This window comes from Brassica napus, chromosome C9 (assembly GCF_020379485.1).
Source record: "Brassica napus cultivar Da-Ae chromosome C9, Da-Ae, whole genome shotgun sequence".
Lineage (NCBI taxonomy): Eukaryota > Viridiplantae > Streptophyta > Magnoliopsida > Brassicales > Brassicaceae > Brassica > Brassica napus.
Genome location: NC_063452.1, coordinates 7,630,682 through 7,650,239, shown reverse-complemented (window position 1 = coordinate 7,650,239; position 19,558 = coordinate 7,630,682). Strand labels below are relative to the sequence as shown.

The window sequence follows — 19,558 nt, the reverse complement described above, 5'->3', positions numbered from 1 at the left end:
ATTGGGTTTTCCATGACTAAGTTTTTAACGAGGTACCACGTAATACAAGATGGATAATCAAGGGGGAGTGTTATAAGATAAGCATTGAAATGATCATCCACTTCTTTACCAACTCAAGCACTATGATCATCTACTCATCAAGCACTATGATCACCCACTCATTTACCAAATTAAGCACCATCTTTGTTATTTTATGTATTGTTGTTCACTATAAATACCATCACTCATCTCACTCTTTTGCACACCATAAACAAGAACAAGAGTTTATAATCAAAAACCATTACATCTTCTTCTTCTTCCTTATAATAAACTCTCTCCCTTATATTAGTGTTATTTGCTTCCTACGGGTATTAAATTCTACTCTTATTTAAATTTCTAGATACTATAAATTATAAGTTATTTCATAACAAACAATAAATAAAAGTTGAGTAGGATTAGCTCTTGGCTCATAATATACACTGATCCATAACACATTAATATTTTAAATACAAAACGGACAAGTGATTTATATTTATTTTTGAAACTTGTGATTTCATAAAAACAGCCATGAATTTTGCTTGATTTTGTACTCTTGGCTTGTTAAACAGAAGCTAAAACCGTTGGCATAACAATTGTGTGCGGTTGAAAAGGTAACCCTTAATCTAAAGTATTTTTTATGCATTAAGGTAACCCTTGTGTTCTAAGTACGCAACGACTGTTTCCGCCATTTCGATCGGTGAAGTTCCTGTTCCTTCTTGACCTAGAGAAATCTTCATATCACAAAGAAAAAAAAAGTCAAGACACGAAAAAGCTCAGGATCAATATTATTATTTAACATTTACCTCGCAATTCAATGGTGGCTCATAAGGATCATCAATCCCGGTGAAACCTTTGATCTTTCCTGCACGAGCAAGCTTGTAGAGACCCTTTGGATCCCTAGCCTCACAAACCTCAAGCGATACATCCATGTACACCTATTTAACCAACCAAACACAAATAGCGTGACAAAACTTTCAATAGGATTAGAGACTACAAAACCAAACCCTTGTTTCTCAAAATTTACCTCAACAAAGTCTCCTTCAGGAAGCAAAGACCGACAAGCGTCCCTGTCTATTCTGTAAGGAGAAATTAAACTTGCAATGCAGATGATCCCAGCGTCAGCGAAAAGCTTAGCAACCTCTCCTAAACAAATCAATCAAAGGAGAGATAGATTTCGTTGTTAGTTGTTAGATACACAGAGAGATATTGGTTTAAGGAGATTTGCTAAAAGCTCACCGACTCTACGAATGTTCTCGGCACGATCTTCCGCTTTAAAGCTGAGATCACGGTTTAAACCATGCCTTACGTTATCACCGTCAAGAACATAACAAAGCTTTCCCTTTTGGTACAACTTCTGGTTCAAAGCACAAGCCAAAGTGCTCTTCCCTGAACCACTAAGACCAGTGACCCAAATCACACATCCCTTCTGGTCAAGCAACCTCTGTCTATCAACTTTCTCGACAGGACACTCATGCCACTTTATGTTCGTCGAGTTTCCGACCGTAGACAACGGTCCTTGTTTTTGTCCTAATCCAAAACAATAAAGGTTTGAGAACATCAAATACAGAGAATATAGAACACGTTCTTTTGTCTTAATGCTAATCAAAACTACAGAATCATTGAATGATTGTCCTAATGTAGACAATAGAACATGTTCTTTTGTCTTAATGCAACAGAATGACAAAGCAAGTCAAAACTCGCGACCCATTTTGAGGAATTGAAATTTACCTGTGTGGCCATTAACAGCTTTAAGCTCAGGAATAGATCCGTTTTTGTTATGGCTCATCGTTTGGGATCCTTCCATGGAAACGCAGGCACGAAGAACACCGACAGATCTCGAATTGCTGTCGGAAACTCCTTTGGGCGATGCAATTAAAAGACCCAGCATCGATTTAGCTCCGGCAGCAATCATAATGAATATCGGAAATCAGAAGAGAGATTGATGAATCGAGAAAACAAAAGTTAAAGATCAAATTTTGTGTTGTTTGTTATGCGGGTGTGAAGGAAGGAAGTTTATAATTAAGAAAAGCTTATAAAGAGAAATGATTGGGTAGGTGAACTGGTGAAATGAAAATGTTGTTGGCTCCCCCACGTTTTTCTTCAACCGATCTTTCTATAGTTTGGTTACCGCGACGATGTCGTTTTCGTGTTACTGTTAAGCAAATGTACTTAACATCTATTTGCATCTAGATTCCTAAAAAAACTGAGAAGTGTGGTACATATTAAAGAGAGAGAGAGAGAGAGGGATGCAACAAATATGCTTATTGTTAAAAAAATATATGTTTTTCTTTGACTAATTTCGGTATCGAATTCGAACCTATGATGGAGGGTCCAAACTAATTTTCAAAAAGAGTTTATCCATTGAATAAAACTCTTTTCCGGTATTTAAATAAGGCTTAAAACATAATTGTGGTCATAAGGCGAAGTGCAGCAAGGTTACAACAAATGATATCTTATGTTACCAAGTCAATGAACACTTCTCTAATTTTTGAAATAAGATTTATTTTCTTCTCTAGTTTTTACGTCTATAATGTCTACAAGAGGATCTCCAGAAAGATTCTCTATTATAGAGTTGCAAAACTCTATAACTCTATATTTGAAGTTTCAATGTCTTTTTCTCCAAAAACAAAACTTCAAATTTAACTTCAAAATTATTTTTAATTTACACTATGATCCTTATATTTGTCATAATTGAAATAAATCCATAAATTTTTTATACATAACTTGAACATATATAAAAATATTATAGTAGTATTAATTAATAAAATCTTACACTAAAATATAAAATTATAAATAGAAATACATAATATTAAACTACAAGCAAAATACCTCATTGTTACATAAAAATATTTTCTTAATGCTCCATTTTCAGTTATACAAAATTTGTTTGGACAATATTTTAGAAGTTCCAGAAAAAAATTACTAGATTATTAGTGTTGTTGTAATATTTAAATTTGTGTGATAATTATGTCTTCATGTATCTTTTTCTATAAACAATATTAAGTTTCTTTTGTAATATTCTTGTTGTCTAATTCTACTTTTAAAATATTATTAATCTTATTTTGATTTATTTTTAATTTTATGTGTAAAATTTAAATTTATAAAAATAAATTTGAAATATTTTAAAATATACAAATTTTTTAAAGATTAAAATGATGAATGAGAAAATATTTAAGAATCATAAATATGATATATAATTAATTATAAGAACCAAGATGCAAATAAAAAGATGAAACTTCAAATTTAGAGTTTTTAGTATTGAAACTTCAAATATGAAGTTTCATTTCTTAAAACTCTAAATTTGAAGTTTTGAAGTTTCCTTTTGGAGAATAAAAAATTCTATATTTGTAGTTATAGAGTTTTTTTTGGAGATACTCTAAATAGAAATAGAAGTACATTATGCAAATACACAAGAGAAAAAAAAAGAATAAAGAAGAAGAAATAGTTCTTTTTTTCTCTCTCTTTCTCTCTTAGGAAATGTATTTAATGGTGATCAAGAATAATTTTATTTTGATGAATTTTAGATTATTTATGAAAGTCATAATTTTAATTAAAACATTTAAGAATATTATCTAAAACCACGTATTTTGAAATTTGTCCTATTTTAAACAAAACAATTTCACCAAAATACTTTCAAATCACCACAAATCTCTTAAGCTTTTTTTTATAACATTAGTTTTTAAAATATCATAAACTTACAATTTAACAACACTAGGTCTTAAGAAATAAGTTTTCAAATAACGTTTGTACAATATATGGTTTGTTATTTTAATACAAATCAGTTTAAACTACACATACATCTTTTTGTTGTTTTCTTTATTCTTAGAGTTCAAAACAAACATATTCCATAATTCTCGTCATTTACAACACAATTATTAACATAAGTGTTGCAATTCATTTTTAGAAGTATAATTTAAATTTCTTACAAAATTTATTTAAAATATATATTATTTATGGACTTGTAAAATTACATCTCCTCCTTATTTATATGTTTATGCATTTAAGCATCTATAGAGTTAATGTTCAATTCTCATCATTGATTATTTATTATTCAAGGGGAAGTTTTTGTGTAATATTGGTTTTTTCAAAAACAAAAATTGGTTAACATTAAAAATATTTAAATAAGAAAATTATCATTAGTATTGATATATTTATTTATAGGTTATTATTATATCAAACAATATATATAAATTATAAATTTTGGCATATCGCTGGTGATCGCCTAGTTTAGTCTGAAATTTAGAAAACGACATCACAAAGCGCTCGAGAGTGTGGTGATGATTGGTTCAACTGTGGCTCTAAAAATTTAGCAGTAAAAGTTTAGCTGTAGATAAATTGGTTGTAGATGTAAAATTGTTGCTGTAGATTTTTTTGCAGAGACTTTTGCTTTAGTTAAATTTGTTGTAGTTGTAAATTATTTGCTGTAGATATTTTAAAATAAAATATGTGAAATCTGTGATGTATATATAAAATAATTATTTTTTATCAATTAAATAATTTATATTAATATTTTTTATAAATTCTCAAAGTTTGGGGGTGATTGGTTGGGCTTTATCTACCTACTTTAGCTTTATTTTTTTCTAAATCATTAAACTTTACCAATCATGCTTTAGCTTTACTTTTCAAAGTTAAAGCCTACATCAAATTTCTATTAAGTTTTGTCAATCATGCTTTAGCTTTATTTTTAAAGGTACATCTAAAAAAATAAAACAAACATTTTTCTTATGTATTTTAGTTAAAAAACCTACATCTTTCATTTATAAGCTGTAGAAACTGTAAAATAAAAAAATATCTATAATATCAAATAAATAAGATAATCATAATAAAAAAACTTCTATAAATATTTTACTCTAATTTTGGGTGCTTTTAAATTATTGAAATATTTTAAATAATATAAATATTATTTACATATCACATTTTAAATAAGAGTAAACTTTGATAATTTTAAAAAATATTAATATAAATTATTTAAGTGATAAAAATAATAATTATTTTATATATACATCACATATTTCACATATTTTATTTTAAAATAACTGCAGCCTATAGCTTACAGCTACAACAAATTTAACTACTGCAAAAGTCTCTGCAAAAATAATCAACAGTAACAACTTTACAACTACAACCAATTTATCTACAGCTAAACTTTTACAGTTAAAATTCTACAGCCACAGTCGAACCAATCATCACCTTTATTGTTATTTAAAATGTGATATGTAAATAATATATATTTTATTTAAAATATTTCAATAATTTTTACAACACCCAAAATTGAATTAAATATTTATAGGTGTTTTTTATTATGATTATCTAATTTATTTGATATTATAGATAGTTTTTTTATTTCACAGATTCTACAGCCTATAAAAGAGAGTTTTAAGTTTTTTATCTAAAATACATTAAAAAACATTTGCTTTAGTTTTTTTTTGCTGTAACTTAAAAGAAAAGCTAAAGCATGATTGGTAAAAGTTTATAGAAACTTGATTTAGGTTTTAACTATTAAAAATAAAGTTACAACATGATTGATAAAGTTTAGTGATTTAAAAGTAAATAAAGATAAAGTAAGGAGATAAAGCCCGAACAATTACTCTCTGTATCTCCGTGTAAACATGTACAATAAAAGTGTCTGCTACAATATAATCCACTCATTTTTTCTGGTACGACTGCAGAGGTTTTGTAGATCCTTAATATTGTTGTATAGTTTGACATTTCATAGATTTAAAAGACAAAAAATGCATTTGCCAAAAAATGTGTATAATCTTACATTCGTATGTGTGTTGATACTATGTAATAGTTCCAATTAAATTCATCAAAGCACTAAAAGAGAGACCACCACTTTCACAAAAATCGAATGTTTGCAAGGAGGAGTAATCTTGGAAAACAAAACCAACAAACTGTACTTTAAATTCTATCATCTTTCTTTTCTAAATCTCCAAAGCTAAATCAAGTTTCCCTATTACATGTGTCCCATGGACATAAGTAAAAGACATACGAGTAAAAAAAAGTATAAGCCATTTAAAGTAAAAGACATCAAGTTTCAGCAAACACACTATTTAGTAAAAGAGTTACAGAGATACAGAGGCATCAAGGGCCAAAACGGTTAAAAGAACATGTCGCCTTGAGCCCTTAACGAGGAATAAATAGATGGATCATCATTCCGCTCTCACTCAGGCACGTTCATCATTCACGTGGTTTGGAACCTCGGGTTGGCTGTCCAATGGCATGTACTGTGCCATTATTGCTCTTATCTCTGAGTCCATGTATTGCTGTGAAACAAAGGACACAGGACAATGTTTTAATAGACATCTCAGGCCACAAAAAAATGATTAAATATTGGGCTTTTACCACAAGGGAGAGAAAATGGAGGAGGAGAAAAGCTTACCCTTAATCTATATTTGTAAACGAGGTACGCCCCACCGGCTGCAAGTCCCAATGATAACATTATAAGCCAAACGGCCGCCCACGCTGATCTCACTTGTGATCCTGTCTTGCCTTATTTCAAACAAAAGAAACTTAAGCGAAACTGCTGAAGTGTATGCTTTAAACTCTACGACTTCCAACGGTATGAAAACTCACTGATGCAAGTGTCATGGTCTCTCATGTAGAGAAGGTCCCCGCTGCAAGAGCAATCATAGCTTCCCCAAGTATTCTTGCAGCTACATTCCGGGCACTGACAGGCTTTCTTCTCTTTGCACTCATTGATGTCTGTCGAAAGAAGCATTTTCAATGCTTAACACAAGGACTTAGAAGTATTGTAATACAAGTTTGACCAAAAAAAAAGTCTGACCTTCACACTTCTTAAAACCGTCTCCTTTGAATCCCGGAGGACACTCGCACTTAACACTGTCCTTGTCCTGAAGGCATTATAAGTTATTGAAACATGGGTTTCTTATTATACGGTGCTGAAAATGAAGCAATGTACAGAAGAAACACTAACCACACAAGCAGAGAACGCATGACCATCTCTCTCTTCATGCCAACATCCTCCATTGTTGATCGTGCATCTCCCTGGCCCGCTTGCTGCAATGCAAAAATACCAATTAAGTTTGAAATGTAACATCCAACAGAAGCACATCAGCAAAACAAGAAAAATAACACAAAATCATCCATTTCTGTTAGAGAAAGCTCAAAGGAGACGTTTCTACTATACTAATGGGTTTGCCATACTCAGATAGGTACTGAATAACACAACCGCAAAAATAGCACTCACGTTCACAATGGCTGTATCCATCCCCTTTGAATTGCACACCATCAACTCGAGGACACTCACATACTCTTCCACGGAAGGTATCCTGCAAATTAAGCAGATTATAGTATATAACAGATTAGTACATTATGATTATCAAAATATACCTTGCAAGCAGTTATGTTGGCTGATTTATCTTGCCAGCATCCACCATTGTTATCTAAGCACTCGTTTGACTCCACCTCTGTCATCGAAAGGTATAAACCATGAGGCATCCAAAATAAACTTAACAGTCAAGTCATAGACTAGTTAGGATCAGCTTTGGCTGGTTGGGATCAGGTGAACCCAAGCTTTGTATACTTCAAACCACAAAGGTTCACCAGATAAAGTACCTGTACTAAGGCATATAGCTGGTTCAGTAGTCTCCTCAAAACCAGAACACAGAGCCTTGAGTACTGCACCCTTCTCCAACTTTCCTGCAAGGAAACATTTATTTTAACAATTCTAAAGTACATGTCTTGAAAAACACTGCAAGACAAACCTCGGTACTGTCTGTTGTTGACAACCAATGTAGGCAATATGGTAACATCGCCCCTTGACCCCTTGCCAACCTACATAATATATATATATATATATATATGTCAACATGTTTCTCAAAGAATATAACCGTAAGAAAAAAAACACATGCAACTTATTTTACCTGTGCATCTTGTTCTTCCTTTAGAACTGGATTGTCCGAATCAGCATTAGGGTCTCCCATACACTTGTCAAGTTTTCTACTATCAATTCCTGCAACAGACATATAGAAGATATGACTTAAATTCTCCTTGAAAGAATAAATAAATAAATAAAAGTTCTAATTAGAGACACACACCAAGAGATTTGATAACAGAATCAGCACATTCCTTGTTGTACTTCTTCTCCTTCATGGGGCATCTAATCTGAAAATCAGTAACATAATCCCACCACACCCAGGGCTTCCCGGTCTCATTCGCCACCTTAAAAACACAAAGCTGCCTCAAGTTCTCCACTACAACATCTTTCCCATCATACCCGGAGCTAAAGTCCTGCTCCGGATCAGGAGCACAGTACCTCCCCTTGTTAATACACTGAGACTTACACTGCCTACTCAGCGTAAACGCGTGAGGACAATACCAAGTAATATAATGAGGCCTAAACTGCGTGTAACCTCCCTTCTCAAGAATCTGCGCTGCGCCCTTGAAATCCTTAACAAACTCCATCAGCATGTCGCACTTAACCCCGCACTCGTCGTTGCTATTGGTCCAGAGCTCGTACTCCACGCGCGCGTCGGGGTGAGGGACGGCTTCCCTCCAGTCAAGGTTCAAGTTGACCATGTCCCCTCCGCCGATGGCCTTCTTCAGCTTCTCGCCGAAGCCTTTGGTGACGAGAGCTGAAGGGATGGTGATGTTCTCAATGTACTTAGCCGACGCAGCGTCCTCTTCGGGGGTGTCCATAGTGATCAAAGGCTCATCAACATTGTCCGCCACTAGGACGGCGGAGGCGCCTGCTTTCTGCGCGTTCCAGACCTTCAACGCGAAGAAACAATCTACCCACACATACAAATCAAATCAGAAATGAGTAGGATGATATCTCAATCAATCAATTGGATCAATTGATACCTCCGCGATCGACTAATAAGAAGGTGGGGAGGGCGCCGGGCTGAGACTTGAAGGAGATTGAGAAATCGCTGAACTCTTTGCACGATTTCTGATTCTCCTTTGGATAAACGACGGTGCCGCCCATGCTTCCGCCGTACTGAGGGATCCCGAAGTTGCCGATTGCGCAGTCGTGGGCCCCCTTTATGCTGTCCGGTGACGTCACTGATAAGCTGTTCTTTTCGACGACGAATCGAGATTCGCAAAGGAAGGGTATGGAGAGAAGGAGAAGGAAACAAAGGAACTGCTTCGTCATCGTCTTCGAGATCTCCGCCTCAGCACCACACAAATTGGATTTAAGAGATCAAGGAGTAAGGTTTGAAATCAGTCCTTGTCTGAGCTTCGATTGTGGAAAGGTTTTATGGTGGTTGAAGGGTAAGTAATGCGATTTGCGGGTGTTTCTCGCGAGAAACAACAGATAAAATTATTAAAATATAAATGTTTTTTCTTTTCTTTTTAATTTCGCGCTTCTGGTGCGACTAGAAGACTTTAGGTGACGCGGAGTCAAAACAGATAAACCTTCTTTGGGGGTCAAGGATTGTAACTAGAGCACACCCGAAGAGGAGAAGAAGCGAAGAAAACTACAAATCCACTTAACGAAATAATTGCTTCATTTATAAAAACAGACTTGTACTAAAACTCTTGTTAAACACTATATTGATCATGTACGAAATAATTGTCACTGCGACACGACCTACTATCTAAATTGTTGGTTGTTTTTTTTTTAATTAAAATAAGGTATTCCAAACCTATGGTCCAAAATATTTCCAAGATGAAATTTTTCTTCGGATATTCAAATAGATCATAAGTAATAGGTTCGTATCCGCGTGAACACACGATTACGAATCTAAACTACTTATTAATCCAAAACTCGTCTGCCATTAAACCATCATCATTGGTTGTTTGTCACAGTTTAATAATAAATTTTAGTGATATAATAATTTTTCTTTCTATTTTTTTAATATTCACTAAAATAATATATGAACTTACCTTCTAAAACGTTTTAAAAATTGTTTACATCTTATAACTCTTATTTGTTTTAACTAATTTTTAATCTCTTCATTTGAGCTCTAGATTTCTTTTTATGAGCTATATTGTTTGATGTTACAAATAAAATTCCAAATGTCAGCATAAAATTAGCAAAATTTTAAATGATAATTCCAAATATTTATCCTGAAGCTAAACTCTGAACTCCTACAGTTATACAAGGCAGAGGAACATTTCTGAAAACAAAGAAGCAGGCGGTTATGGTTAAGTTTGGGAGATTTAAATACGGGATATTTCCATGCTGTTTCCAAAGGAAGAACTACAAGAAACAGATTCTCGATCCTCGAAGACAGAGACGGCTTACCTTCTTATGAGGAAGACAAAATAGCCAACATTGTGTCTTCCTTCTACACGGAACTCTTCAAGACCTCAGGCTATTACGGAAATCAAACAGTCTCAAGGGCCATAAAACCCTGCATCACTCAATGAAAAATTAATTGCCATGCCACAAGCAAGAGAAATCAAGGAAGCTACTTTCTCGATAAATGGAGACAAGGCACCAGGACCAGATGGATTTTCAGCCAGCTTCTATCACGCAAATTGGGACATTGTAGGTCCAGCAGTGACTATGGAAATCCAAGGTTTCTTCACATCAGGGACCCTCGCACGTTCAATAAACAAGACCTACGTCAGACTCATCCCAAAGACAGTGGGAGCAAAAACTGTGGAGGAGTACATACCAATTGCTTTATGCAATATCTACTACAAGATTATCTCCAAGCTTATCTCCATCAGATTAAAGACAGTACTTGGAGATATCATTTCTGAAAATCAATCTGCTTTTATCCCCGGAAGGACAATTGTTGACAATGTACTTATCACACACGAGGTACTACATTTTCTCAAAACTTCAAAAGCATAAATAAGATGCACTATGGCAGTAAAAATGAATATGTCAAAAGCCTACGATAGGATTGAATGGCAATTCATCTCAGATGTCTTATACCAACTAGGCTTTCATGCAATTTGGATAAATTGGATCATGCAATGCATAACTACAGTCTCCTACTCCTATCTTATCAATGAGGTAGTGTATGGAAATGTATTACCTCTCAGAGGCATCAGGCAAGGTGACCCTTTATCTCCTTATGTGTTCATCCTCTGCAGCGAAGTTCTGCCAGGGCTGTGTAGAGAGGCAGGGAGAAAGGGACTACTCCAAGGGATACAAGTGGCGCGAGGCTGCCCAAGGATAAACCATCTGCTTTTCGCAGATGATACAATGTTCTTCTGCCTCGCATCTCAAACAAGTTGTGAATCTCTTCTGCTGATACTCCAAAACTATGAAAAAGCTTCGGGACAGATGATCAACAAGAATAAGTCTTCTATAACGTTCTCGAGTAAAACTCCCCCTGCAATCAAAGAGAATGCCAAATCAATTCTGGGAATTTCAAAGGAGGGAGGGCTAGGCAAGTATCTTGGATTACCAGAGCATTTTGGGAAAAGAAAGAAAGATTTGTTTACCTCCATAGTGGACAGGATCCGACAAAGAGCAGTCAGCTGGTCCACAAAGAGACTATCTAAAGCATGCAAGCTCACAATGCTAAAGGCAGTCCTCAGCACAGTACCGACGTACTCCATGTCCTGCTTCCAACTACCTGTAAGCCTATGTAAAAGGATCCAGTCAGTGCTCACTAGGTTTTGGTGGGATGAGGTAGAGGGAGAAAAGAAAATATGTTGGGTTGCGTGGGATCAACTAACGAAGCCTAAAGCACTGGGAGGATTGGGGCTCAGAGATATCCAACGGTTCAATCAAGCTCGACTCGCAAAATTAGCTTGGCGAATCATCACTGTACCAGAGAGCCTTTTTGCACGTATTGTTGTGGGAAAATACTGTAAAGCTAAGAGTTTCCTAGAGGTTGAACCATCACAGAGCTGCTCCCATGGGTGGAGAAGCATTCTCCATGGATGAGATCTCTTAAGAGAGAATTTGAGAAAATCTATAGGAAATGGACAAACGACCAGGCTCTGGAAGGACTCTTCGATCTCAGTGGATAAAATCCTAAAACATATGGGACCTATCAAGGAGGCAGCCCTAGACCTCACAGTGGCAGACCTACTAACTTCTAAGCTAAGATGGAACAAGCAGAGAATCGAGGAACTCTTACCCGATCTATCTACACAGATTCAATGTATCAAACCAAGCTCAACAGGAGCGGAAGACTCATTTATCTGGCATCAGACTTCATCGGGCCTTTACACTACTAAATCTGGGTACTGTGCTGCAAGTATGTCCCTACAACAAACAAATTTAGCAAGATCAGAAGGTGAATTCAGTTGGATCAGAGATGTTTGGGCAGGGAAATTCTCACCAAAGATGAAAACTTTCCTCTGGTCCATTCTCCATAAAGTTATCTCCCTTGGATTGAAACTGAAAAGGAGAGGTTTAACGTCAGCAACGGGATGTGTAAGGTGCCAAGAAACAAAGATTGAAATGCATTGTTTTTTCACCTGCCAATACGCACAGAAAGTATGGGAACTCATGCCCCTTCACAGAGCAGTTCACCTAGCTGCAGACACTAACTTCTCAGATGCGGTAGTCCAATTCAGGAAAGTAATTTGCCTCCCACCCTCAGGTACCACTCTCAACATCCTTCCTTGGATAGTTTGGTCTATCTGGAAGTCAAGGAACACCCTGATCTTCGAAGGTCGACACCAAACTCCTGAGGAAACAGCGCTGAGGGGAATCAAGTTAGCAACAGAATGGTCAACGTCGCAAGCACAAGTCAACAAAGGAAGCAACTTACCTTAAAATCACCACAACCGATCGCGAGAACCACCTCCAGGAGCTGCAGATAGCAATCACGTGACTTGCAAGGCGGATGCGGCGTGGAATAAGGACAAATTGGTGGCGGGACTGGCTTGGATCTTCTCCGGACAAAGACTCGAGTCTCCAATTAAAGGATCGATGATTGAACTCTCGATCGGATCACCACTAATCGCAGAAGCCTCCGCAATCAGATCAGCCCTCTGCATGGCGATCACTTTGGAGATCACCTCTCTCGATGTGTTATCCGATAACTTAACGCTCATACGAGCAATCTCCGGCATCACTCAGGCTAAGGAAATCATCGGGATTGTGAAAGACATCCGATCGATATCTACTGAGCTTGCATTAGTATTTTTTTCGCATTTCTCTCGATCTCAAAACGCTGAGGCTGATGCCCTAGCAAAAGAGACCCTTCGTTTATCGTTTCCACTGTAACAAACGTATTGGGCATGGGTCCTTATGGGCTCATTCTCCACTTTTATTTTAATGAAGTTTATTAGTGACAAAAAAAAAATTCCAAATATTTAAATCCTTAATTTTAAAAACTTTGTTGAAACACATCACCGAACCTTGCCGCAACTTTCTCTCCTTTGTCATGTGCACAAAAGTAATCGCATGGAAGGTAGATACAAAAGAGTGAAACGTGAGAAGATTGAGACATTCCTTTTTCTGTCATCTGTTGTTTTTAGGGTTTATTTTTGAAATAGCTAAAAAAAAAGAGAATTTAGTTTTGTAGAGGGAAGGTAGAGAGATAGAAAAAGAAAAGAGAATAAATGATGTAATTTTAGTTAGTTAGTGAATTATGGTTTTTTTTTATAGTTATATCACCCAATTTCCTTTGTTTTTATATAATAAAATTTCTGAAGTTGAAATGTTGGAATCACAGAGATATCCCCTAGTACATCCGGGACACACAGTACAGACAAGAGTTAATCCTGAGCTTACAAGAATTATAAAAAACCAGCTCATACATAACCAGTTACAAAACTCCTTTGCTTCATCAGAAAATGATACATTCCTAAAAACGTTAATTTCTAGCCACTTCTCGATTTGTATGTGTCGTCTTTGGGCCAATATTTCATACAGTTTTCCTAAATATATATTCCCTCTGTTTAAGTTATAAGTAGTTAGTCTTAGACAAAAAAAATTGTTTCAAAAAAAAATATAAATAGTTTTCATATTTTAATGTAATTTTTTAAATTATTGGATATTGTGTATCTAATTAAATAATAATTATTTTTTAACTGGTTGAATATTTTGATTGAATACTACTTTAAAAAAATTAATTTTTTAATATTAGTGTTCTTAGGTTAAATTGGTTACGTTATGAAACAGGAGTAAGTTTCGACTAATATTTCTGATAAACAATGGACATTGTCACGTGGCGAAAGAGGCAAAAAGAAAAGTATAATAGTTGTCACAGTAAGATCTCGAATTTGATCGTCACATGCATTCTGTGAATGTATTTATTACATTAATCACACTGTTCATATAATATACAATCACGCCATTCATATTAGTAAAATGAACCATTAATCTCCACGACGACGAACGACCCCCCCCCCCCCCCCCCCCACCAAACAAGATATATTCTTCCAATTGTATAATAGAGGTGATATGATTTTTCTTTAGATAACTCCTTATTTATTATACATGCGTTAGGTTGAGAGTCTTTTCTTTCTTCTTATAAATCGTTTATTTTGTTTTCTAGTTTGCATTTAAATACCAAACTTATTCATTTTGGCCAAAATTACAGACTTTTCTCTAATCTAAATAAATAGCTAACTTACTTTGACCAAGCCATTTTAGGTATACATTTAGTCAACATAAATTAGCATTAATTGATCGTTTAATATTCACGAGGAATCAAATAACATCGCTTAAAAATTAGAGTTTCTTCACTTTAAATCTCAAAATCAAAATCGTAACTAGTCCCAAATTTCTTTGCAAATTGAGTCTCCCAAACCTGAAATGGAGTCTCATATAAAAGATTAACCATATGTGAGAAGGAAAAAGATGCATGTCCGTCGTCTGAAGGCTAGAGAAACCCGAACCTCCACCTGTGGTTGAAATTAATCAATGAAATGGAGGGTCACAAAGAGGAGCATGAACTTGTAACTGGTGACGACTGTGAAGCTATTGTTGATGAGTTGGTAGAAGAAATAAAAAAATGATGTTGAAAAAGAAGAAGTTGGCACCGTTCGGATTGAAGAAGAAATTTGTGAACTGTTATTTACACACTTGGGGATATTGCAAGAAATGATGAAGGAGACGATGATGAGAGCAGAGATAATGATGGTTGGAAGGAAAATATGAGGAAGAGGATGCTTAAAGGGAATCTCGTGAGGATGAAGAATCAAGCGATAAAGGTCTGGCATTAGGGAAGACATTTTCTTCTTCTGGTGAGTTCAAACAATCTCTTATGAGGTATTCATTGAAGAAAAGATACAACATCAAGCTATACATTTCAACACAACAGAAGCGTAGAGTTGTTTGCTCGGATACTGAGTATGATCATCCTTGGAGAATGTACTGTTAGTATGAGAAAAGGAAGCATAAGCTGCGATAAGGGCTATGTCAATGAACATGCTTATGTAAGGGCGAATTACTCGGAAATGTTAAAGATTTCATCATATTTTCGCAACTAATTGCTGAAAGATTGAGGTTGAATCCAAAGCTTACAACTAGGGGTAACTTTACCTGATATCCTAAGCCGCACCCGAACCCGATCCGAAAAGCCTAACCGAAATCCGAACCGAAGTAGCAAATATCCGAACGAGTATTGAATTAGGAGATATTGGATCTCCGAACCTGAACGGGTAATATCCGAACCCAAATGGATATCCGAAGATAACCGAACATATGTATAATTAACCTTATATTTCTAGTTTACATCTCTCATTTTATATAAAATATTTATATTGATACTACACATGCTTTAAGTTCATATGATATACATACAATTACGGAGAAAATAATTTGTTACTCACTTAAAATGCATGTCAAACTTTTTATTTCAAGAATTAACAAAAATATTACATCCAAAATTTAAAAACAATATCTAAATTAATGTCTATTTAGTTTCAAAATGTTATGTCCAAATCTATTAACCATTCAATCTATTAAAAATAAAAAATAGTTAAGTGAAAGTTATATTTTTAAATACAAAACAAATTGAGAAATTAATTTTTTTTTTTTCAAAATCTAAATATCCGAACCCGATCCAAAATAACCGAATCCAAACTAAAAAACACCTGAACCCGATCCGAAGTTCAGAAATACCCGAACGGGTTCTACAGCTCTATACCGAAATACCCAAAAATCCGAAATACCCGATCCGAACCCGAACGGGTACCCGAACGCCCAACCCTACATACAACTAAACAAATTGGTGAAAAGATCAAACGGACCTACAACTTGACAGTAACTGAAGACCAATGTGGAAAGGTGAGGACCAAAATTACTTGGGAAAGACGAGAAAGCCATGAAACTTAGGTAAATAATACTATTGTTATGATTCTTCAATTAGTAATGTTTTCTTTTGTTTTAATTGTACTAACAACTGAGACCATATGTTTTAAGAAGCTTAAACAAAATAAGGGAGAACAAAAAGAAAAAAAACATGAAATATCCTTAAATATGATTCGGAGAGCGTTTTATTATTTGTATCAAACGTACATATTAGTTGCCACATATATTGAGCCAACTATCATTACATAGAGCTGACAAAGTCTACGATTTCAACAACATCATGGAGCAAAGAGTTGGAGTTCACCACCCTACAGTTTTGTCTGATCTGTCCTTGAGACCCTGTGAGAGGCGTAATGTTTCCCATTCTATCCATCGCCTTTATAAACGCATTGAAGAACTTTTGTGTACCATCAGCGTATTCTCTCACCAAGGGGATAGTATCAGTGGCATTGGGGCTTGAGAACAGCTCTTGATCGGTCTGGATAAGTCCTTTGTGCTCTTTCAGATTCACATAATATTTGTTGTCGAAAACTGTCGGTGTACGAAGATCGAAATCGACTAGAACGCTCTGGTTACCATTACGAGGGCATAGTCCACGAAGCGTCTGGAGATAAGTAGTGTTGAGGGTAGGGTCGGGTAAACCAGTGTTGGTGAAGTTGTATAGCCTGTCCATAATAAACTGGCATTGGTTTTTACCAAAAGTGTGACCCCCTAAACAAAAATAACATCGTTAGACTAATTACACCGAATGTGCGGTTTTGTTATTATATCTAAAGCATTTTTTTTTTTTTGAGAAAGAGCTTACAACTAAAAGCAAACTTACCGGAGAGAGCAACGAGATCAGACGGAAGGTTAAGCCCCACATTGCTGAAACTGGCTTTAAGTTGTGGAAGCGTGAAGAATGGAGCAGGGAGATTGTTATTAGAAAGATCAAAGAAAGCTTGTAAGCTATCTCGTCTCCCCAAAGGAACCCTCCATGAAGGACCTCCTGCCTAAAATATTTATATTTCAAAATAATTATTTGTTTTGAAAAATAATGTTGAAGATATAAAAGTGTTGATGGTTGAAAAAGAAAACCATATCATGAAAATTCAACAACTAAAGTAACTTAGTAAAAAAGAATAAATTATCTTATCTTTTTATTATTGCAATAATATATTATCTTCTTGATAATATGTGTACTGGTCTTTTTGTGTAGAGGACCACGCGTTTCTAATAATTTCTCAACTAATCGTCAATAAATGTCTAATATTTTAAAAGGAGGAAAACAAAAAATATAAAATGTCATATTGTCAAACAACCTTCACTATTCAAGTTCTTTCTTCAATCATGCGTTGCCATGTTTGATAGTATGTTCAGTGACACCATGAAGGAATTTAAAACAGTCTTTGTCATGAATGAATTAAAGAGGGTTCAATAGAGCATACCAACTCGACTGATTGTTGAGCTGCGATAGTTAGAATATCTGCACATGAAACAGTCCTCGGGCAAGCTGCCTCCACTGCTGCTTTCATTCTGTCAACCACTGGAAATCCTCGAGCCGAGTTTGCATTTGGCGCAGCATCTTTTTCCGTTCGAAACGATGTTGTGTTGTCTAACAAGATCGATGCATCGCAACCCTTTTACGAACCAAAAGACTAAGTGAGATTGAGTTTATTCATTCACTAAAACAATTTGTTCAAGCAAGACCTGATACACACATATGCAGTTTATTTTACAGTTCAACACCAAATTCACAACGTTATTAAGAAACATCACACGTTATAACAACTCGGCTAACAACACACCATCTGACTCGAGGATTGAAAATTTATTGGAAATAATAAAAGATTTTGTGGGTTTTCGGGGTTCATGGTAGATGTGAGATGTCTGAATGTTTTCTAAAATGTTTTTTTTTCTTTATCAATAATTGACTGATATAAATTCATTACGTGTTTGGTACGGGTTCATGTTCTTCATTAATAGTATAATACAAACAATTCATGTTTTGAATCATATTTCTTTCTATAAGAGATTAAAAAGAAAAGTCATCGTTGACGACAAGAGCTAAGATATTCGACAGTAAAAAAAACAAATCTTAGTATGTCAAACTTTTTATCGATATATTTTCTGGATCAAATCCGTTAGGCACGGACTATTATTGTAGATAACGTATCGTCTTAACTAATACCACACATATATATATATACAATTAAACATTCTACACAGTATAAACTATAAGGGAACATACTGCAAGCGACGTGTTATGTTGTCTTTGCCGATGTTTATAACTGACAAAGACGTTTTTTTTTATTTTCTTGAGTGTTTCCAAAACCCGTTAAGTTTGTTGACAACAAAATCTAAGAATCAAAAGACTGCTACAAGAAAGTATTGTAGCAAAACATAGTCATCTTTAAGTAAATTATTATAGTTCTACGATTCTAATGTACACGTAAAAATTATGAGTGAAAGTCCACTACTAAACTGAGAATTATTAGCTTACATTAACGAAGCAGTCGTGGAAGTGAAGACGAAGGAGGCTCGCGGCAATACGAGGATCCGATCTTAGCTCGTTGACAATGATTCCCCGGACGATGGTAAACACGTTACGGCATGTATTGTCGTAGAAAGTAGGAGTTAGTACTTGAGCACTAGAGAAAGATGTATGGAGCATAAGGCATCCCACTGTTATAAGGGTTGTCCAAGTTGACAACGAAGACAGAGAAGAGGAATGCATTTTTTTCTCCGAAGAAAATTCTCTGATTGATTTTACTAGAGAAAGATGAGGAAATTCCATATCACAAAGAATCCTTTTATAGACAAACGGGGTCTAACTTGTAGGCTTTTATATATATATATATTAAATGATTGCTGTGTCCATTTTTATGCCAACAACTATATGAAGAATTACTATACTTTCTCAAATATGTATAAAAATTATCAACTTTTTATGGCGACAACAATATATATATATATATATATATATATATATATGAGATAAAACTGTCAAAATTACCATGTGATTTTAATTCGACTAGAATAATATTACAGAAGACGTCTTGAAATTGCATGATCAAATGTTATTGTGAAAATAAGACCATATTATACAACTTTTTGTGAGAAGTTCCACAACCTCTTGTTTTTGAACACTGAATAACCTGAAAGTCTCTAATCACTGAAAATATCTGGAAAAAAAAATGTAAACATGTTGAAAAATTGAAATGAAAATCAAAGATTAAAAACCAAAAAATTAGAATACTTATACATCCCTGTCGAAAATGCGAAGTCTCACTCCTTGTTGATCGAAAAGATGAAAGCCATATCTATCACCACGTCAGTCTCTAGGGGGTGGGGGAGTTCTGGTTAAACTTAAACCTTTAGGACTACAAAGAACAATTTCATATGCGCCACTTG

At 34.9% G+C, this 19,558-nt stretch overlaps 3 protein-coding genes across 3 annotated transcripts; all 3 read right to left on the bottom strand.

Annotated features, from left to right (window-relative positions):
- Positions 1–414: 414 nt before the first annotated feature.
- LOC106410969 (adenylyl-sulfate kinase 1, chloroplastic) lies at positions 415–2,104 on the bottom strand. Its single transcript, XM_013851610.3, has 5 exons — positions 1,747–2,104; positions 1,255–1,545; positions 1,043–1,161; positions 822–953; positions 415–749 (listed from the first exon to the last, which is right to left on the bottom strand). Exons 1-5 carry the CDS (start codon positions 1,928–1,930, stop codon positions 654–656), a joined length of 822 nt encoding a protein of 273 aa, XP_013707064.1. The 5' UTR covers positions 1,931–2,104; the 3' UTR covers positions 415–653.
- A 3,809-nt stretch (positions 2,105–5,913) lies between these two features.
- Positions 5,914–9,331, bottom strand: LOC106410773 (vacuolar-sorting receptor 3). Its single transcript, XM_013851374.3, has 12 exons — positions 8,845–9,331; positions 8,079–8,771; positions 7,905–7,993; positions 7,746–7,815; positions 7,597–7,680; positions 7,372–7,448; positions 7,229–7,310; positions 6,956–7,038; positions 6,806–6,872; positions 6,595–6,723; positions 6,401–6,510; positions 5,914–6,284 (listed from the first exon to the last, which is right to left on the bottom strand). Exons 1-12 carry the CDS (start codon positions 9,134–9,136, stop codon positions 6,186–6,188), a joined length of 1,875 nt encoding a protein of 624 aa, XP_013706828.1. The 5' UTR covers positions 9,137–9,331; the 3' UTR covers positions 5,914–6,185.
- A 6,991-nt stretch (positions 9,332–16,322) lies between these two features.
- Positions 16,323–19,024, bottom strand: LOC106410977 (peroxidase 32). The gene is made up of 4 exons (XM_013851625.3): positions 18,648–19,024; positions 17,593–17,784; positions 16,989–17,157; positions 16,323–16,876 (listed from the first exon to the last, which is right to left on the bottom strand). The coding sequence occupies exons 1-4, from the start codon at positions 18,939–18,941 to the stop codon at positions 16,407–16,409; spliced, it is 1,125 nt and encodes a 374-aa protein (XP_013707079.1). The 5' UTR covers positions 18,942–19,024; the 3' UTR covers positions 16,323–16,406.
- Positions 19,025–19,558: the final 534 nt, after the last annotated feature.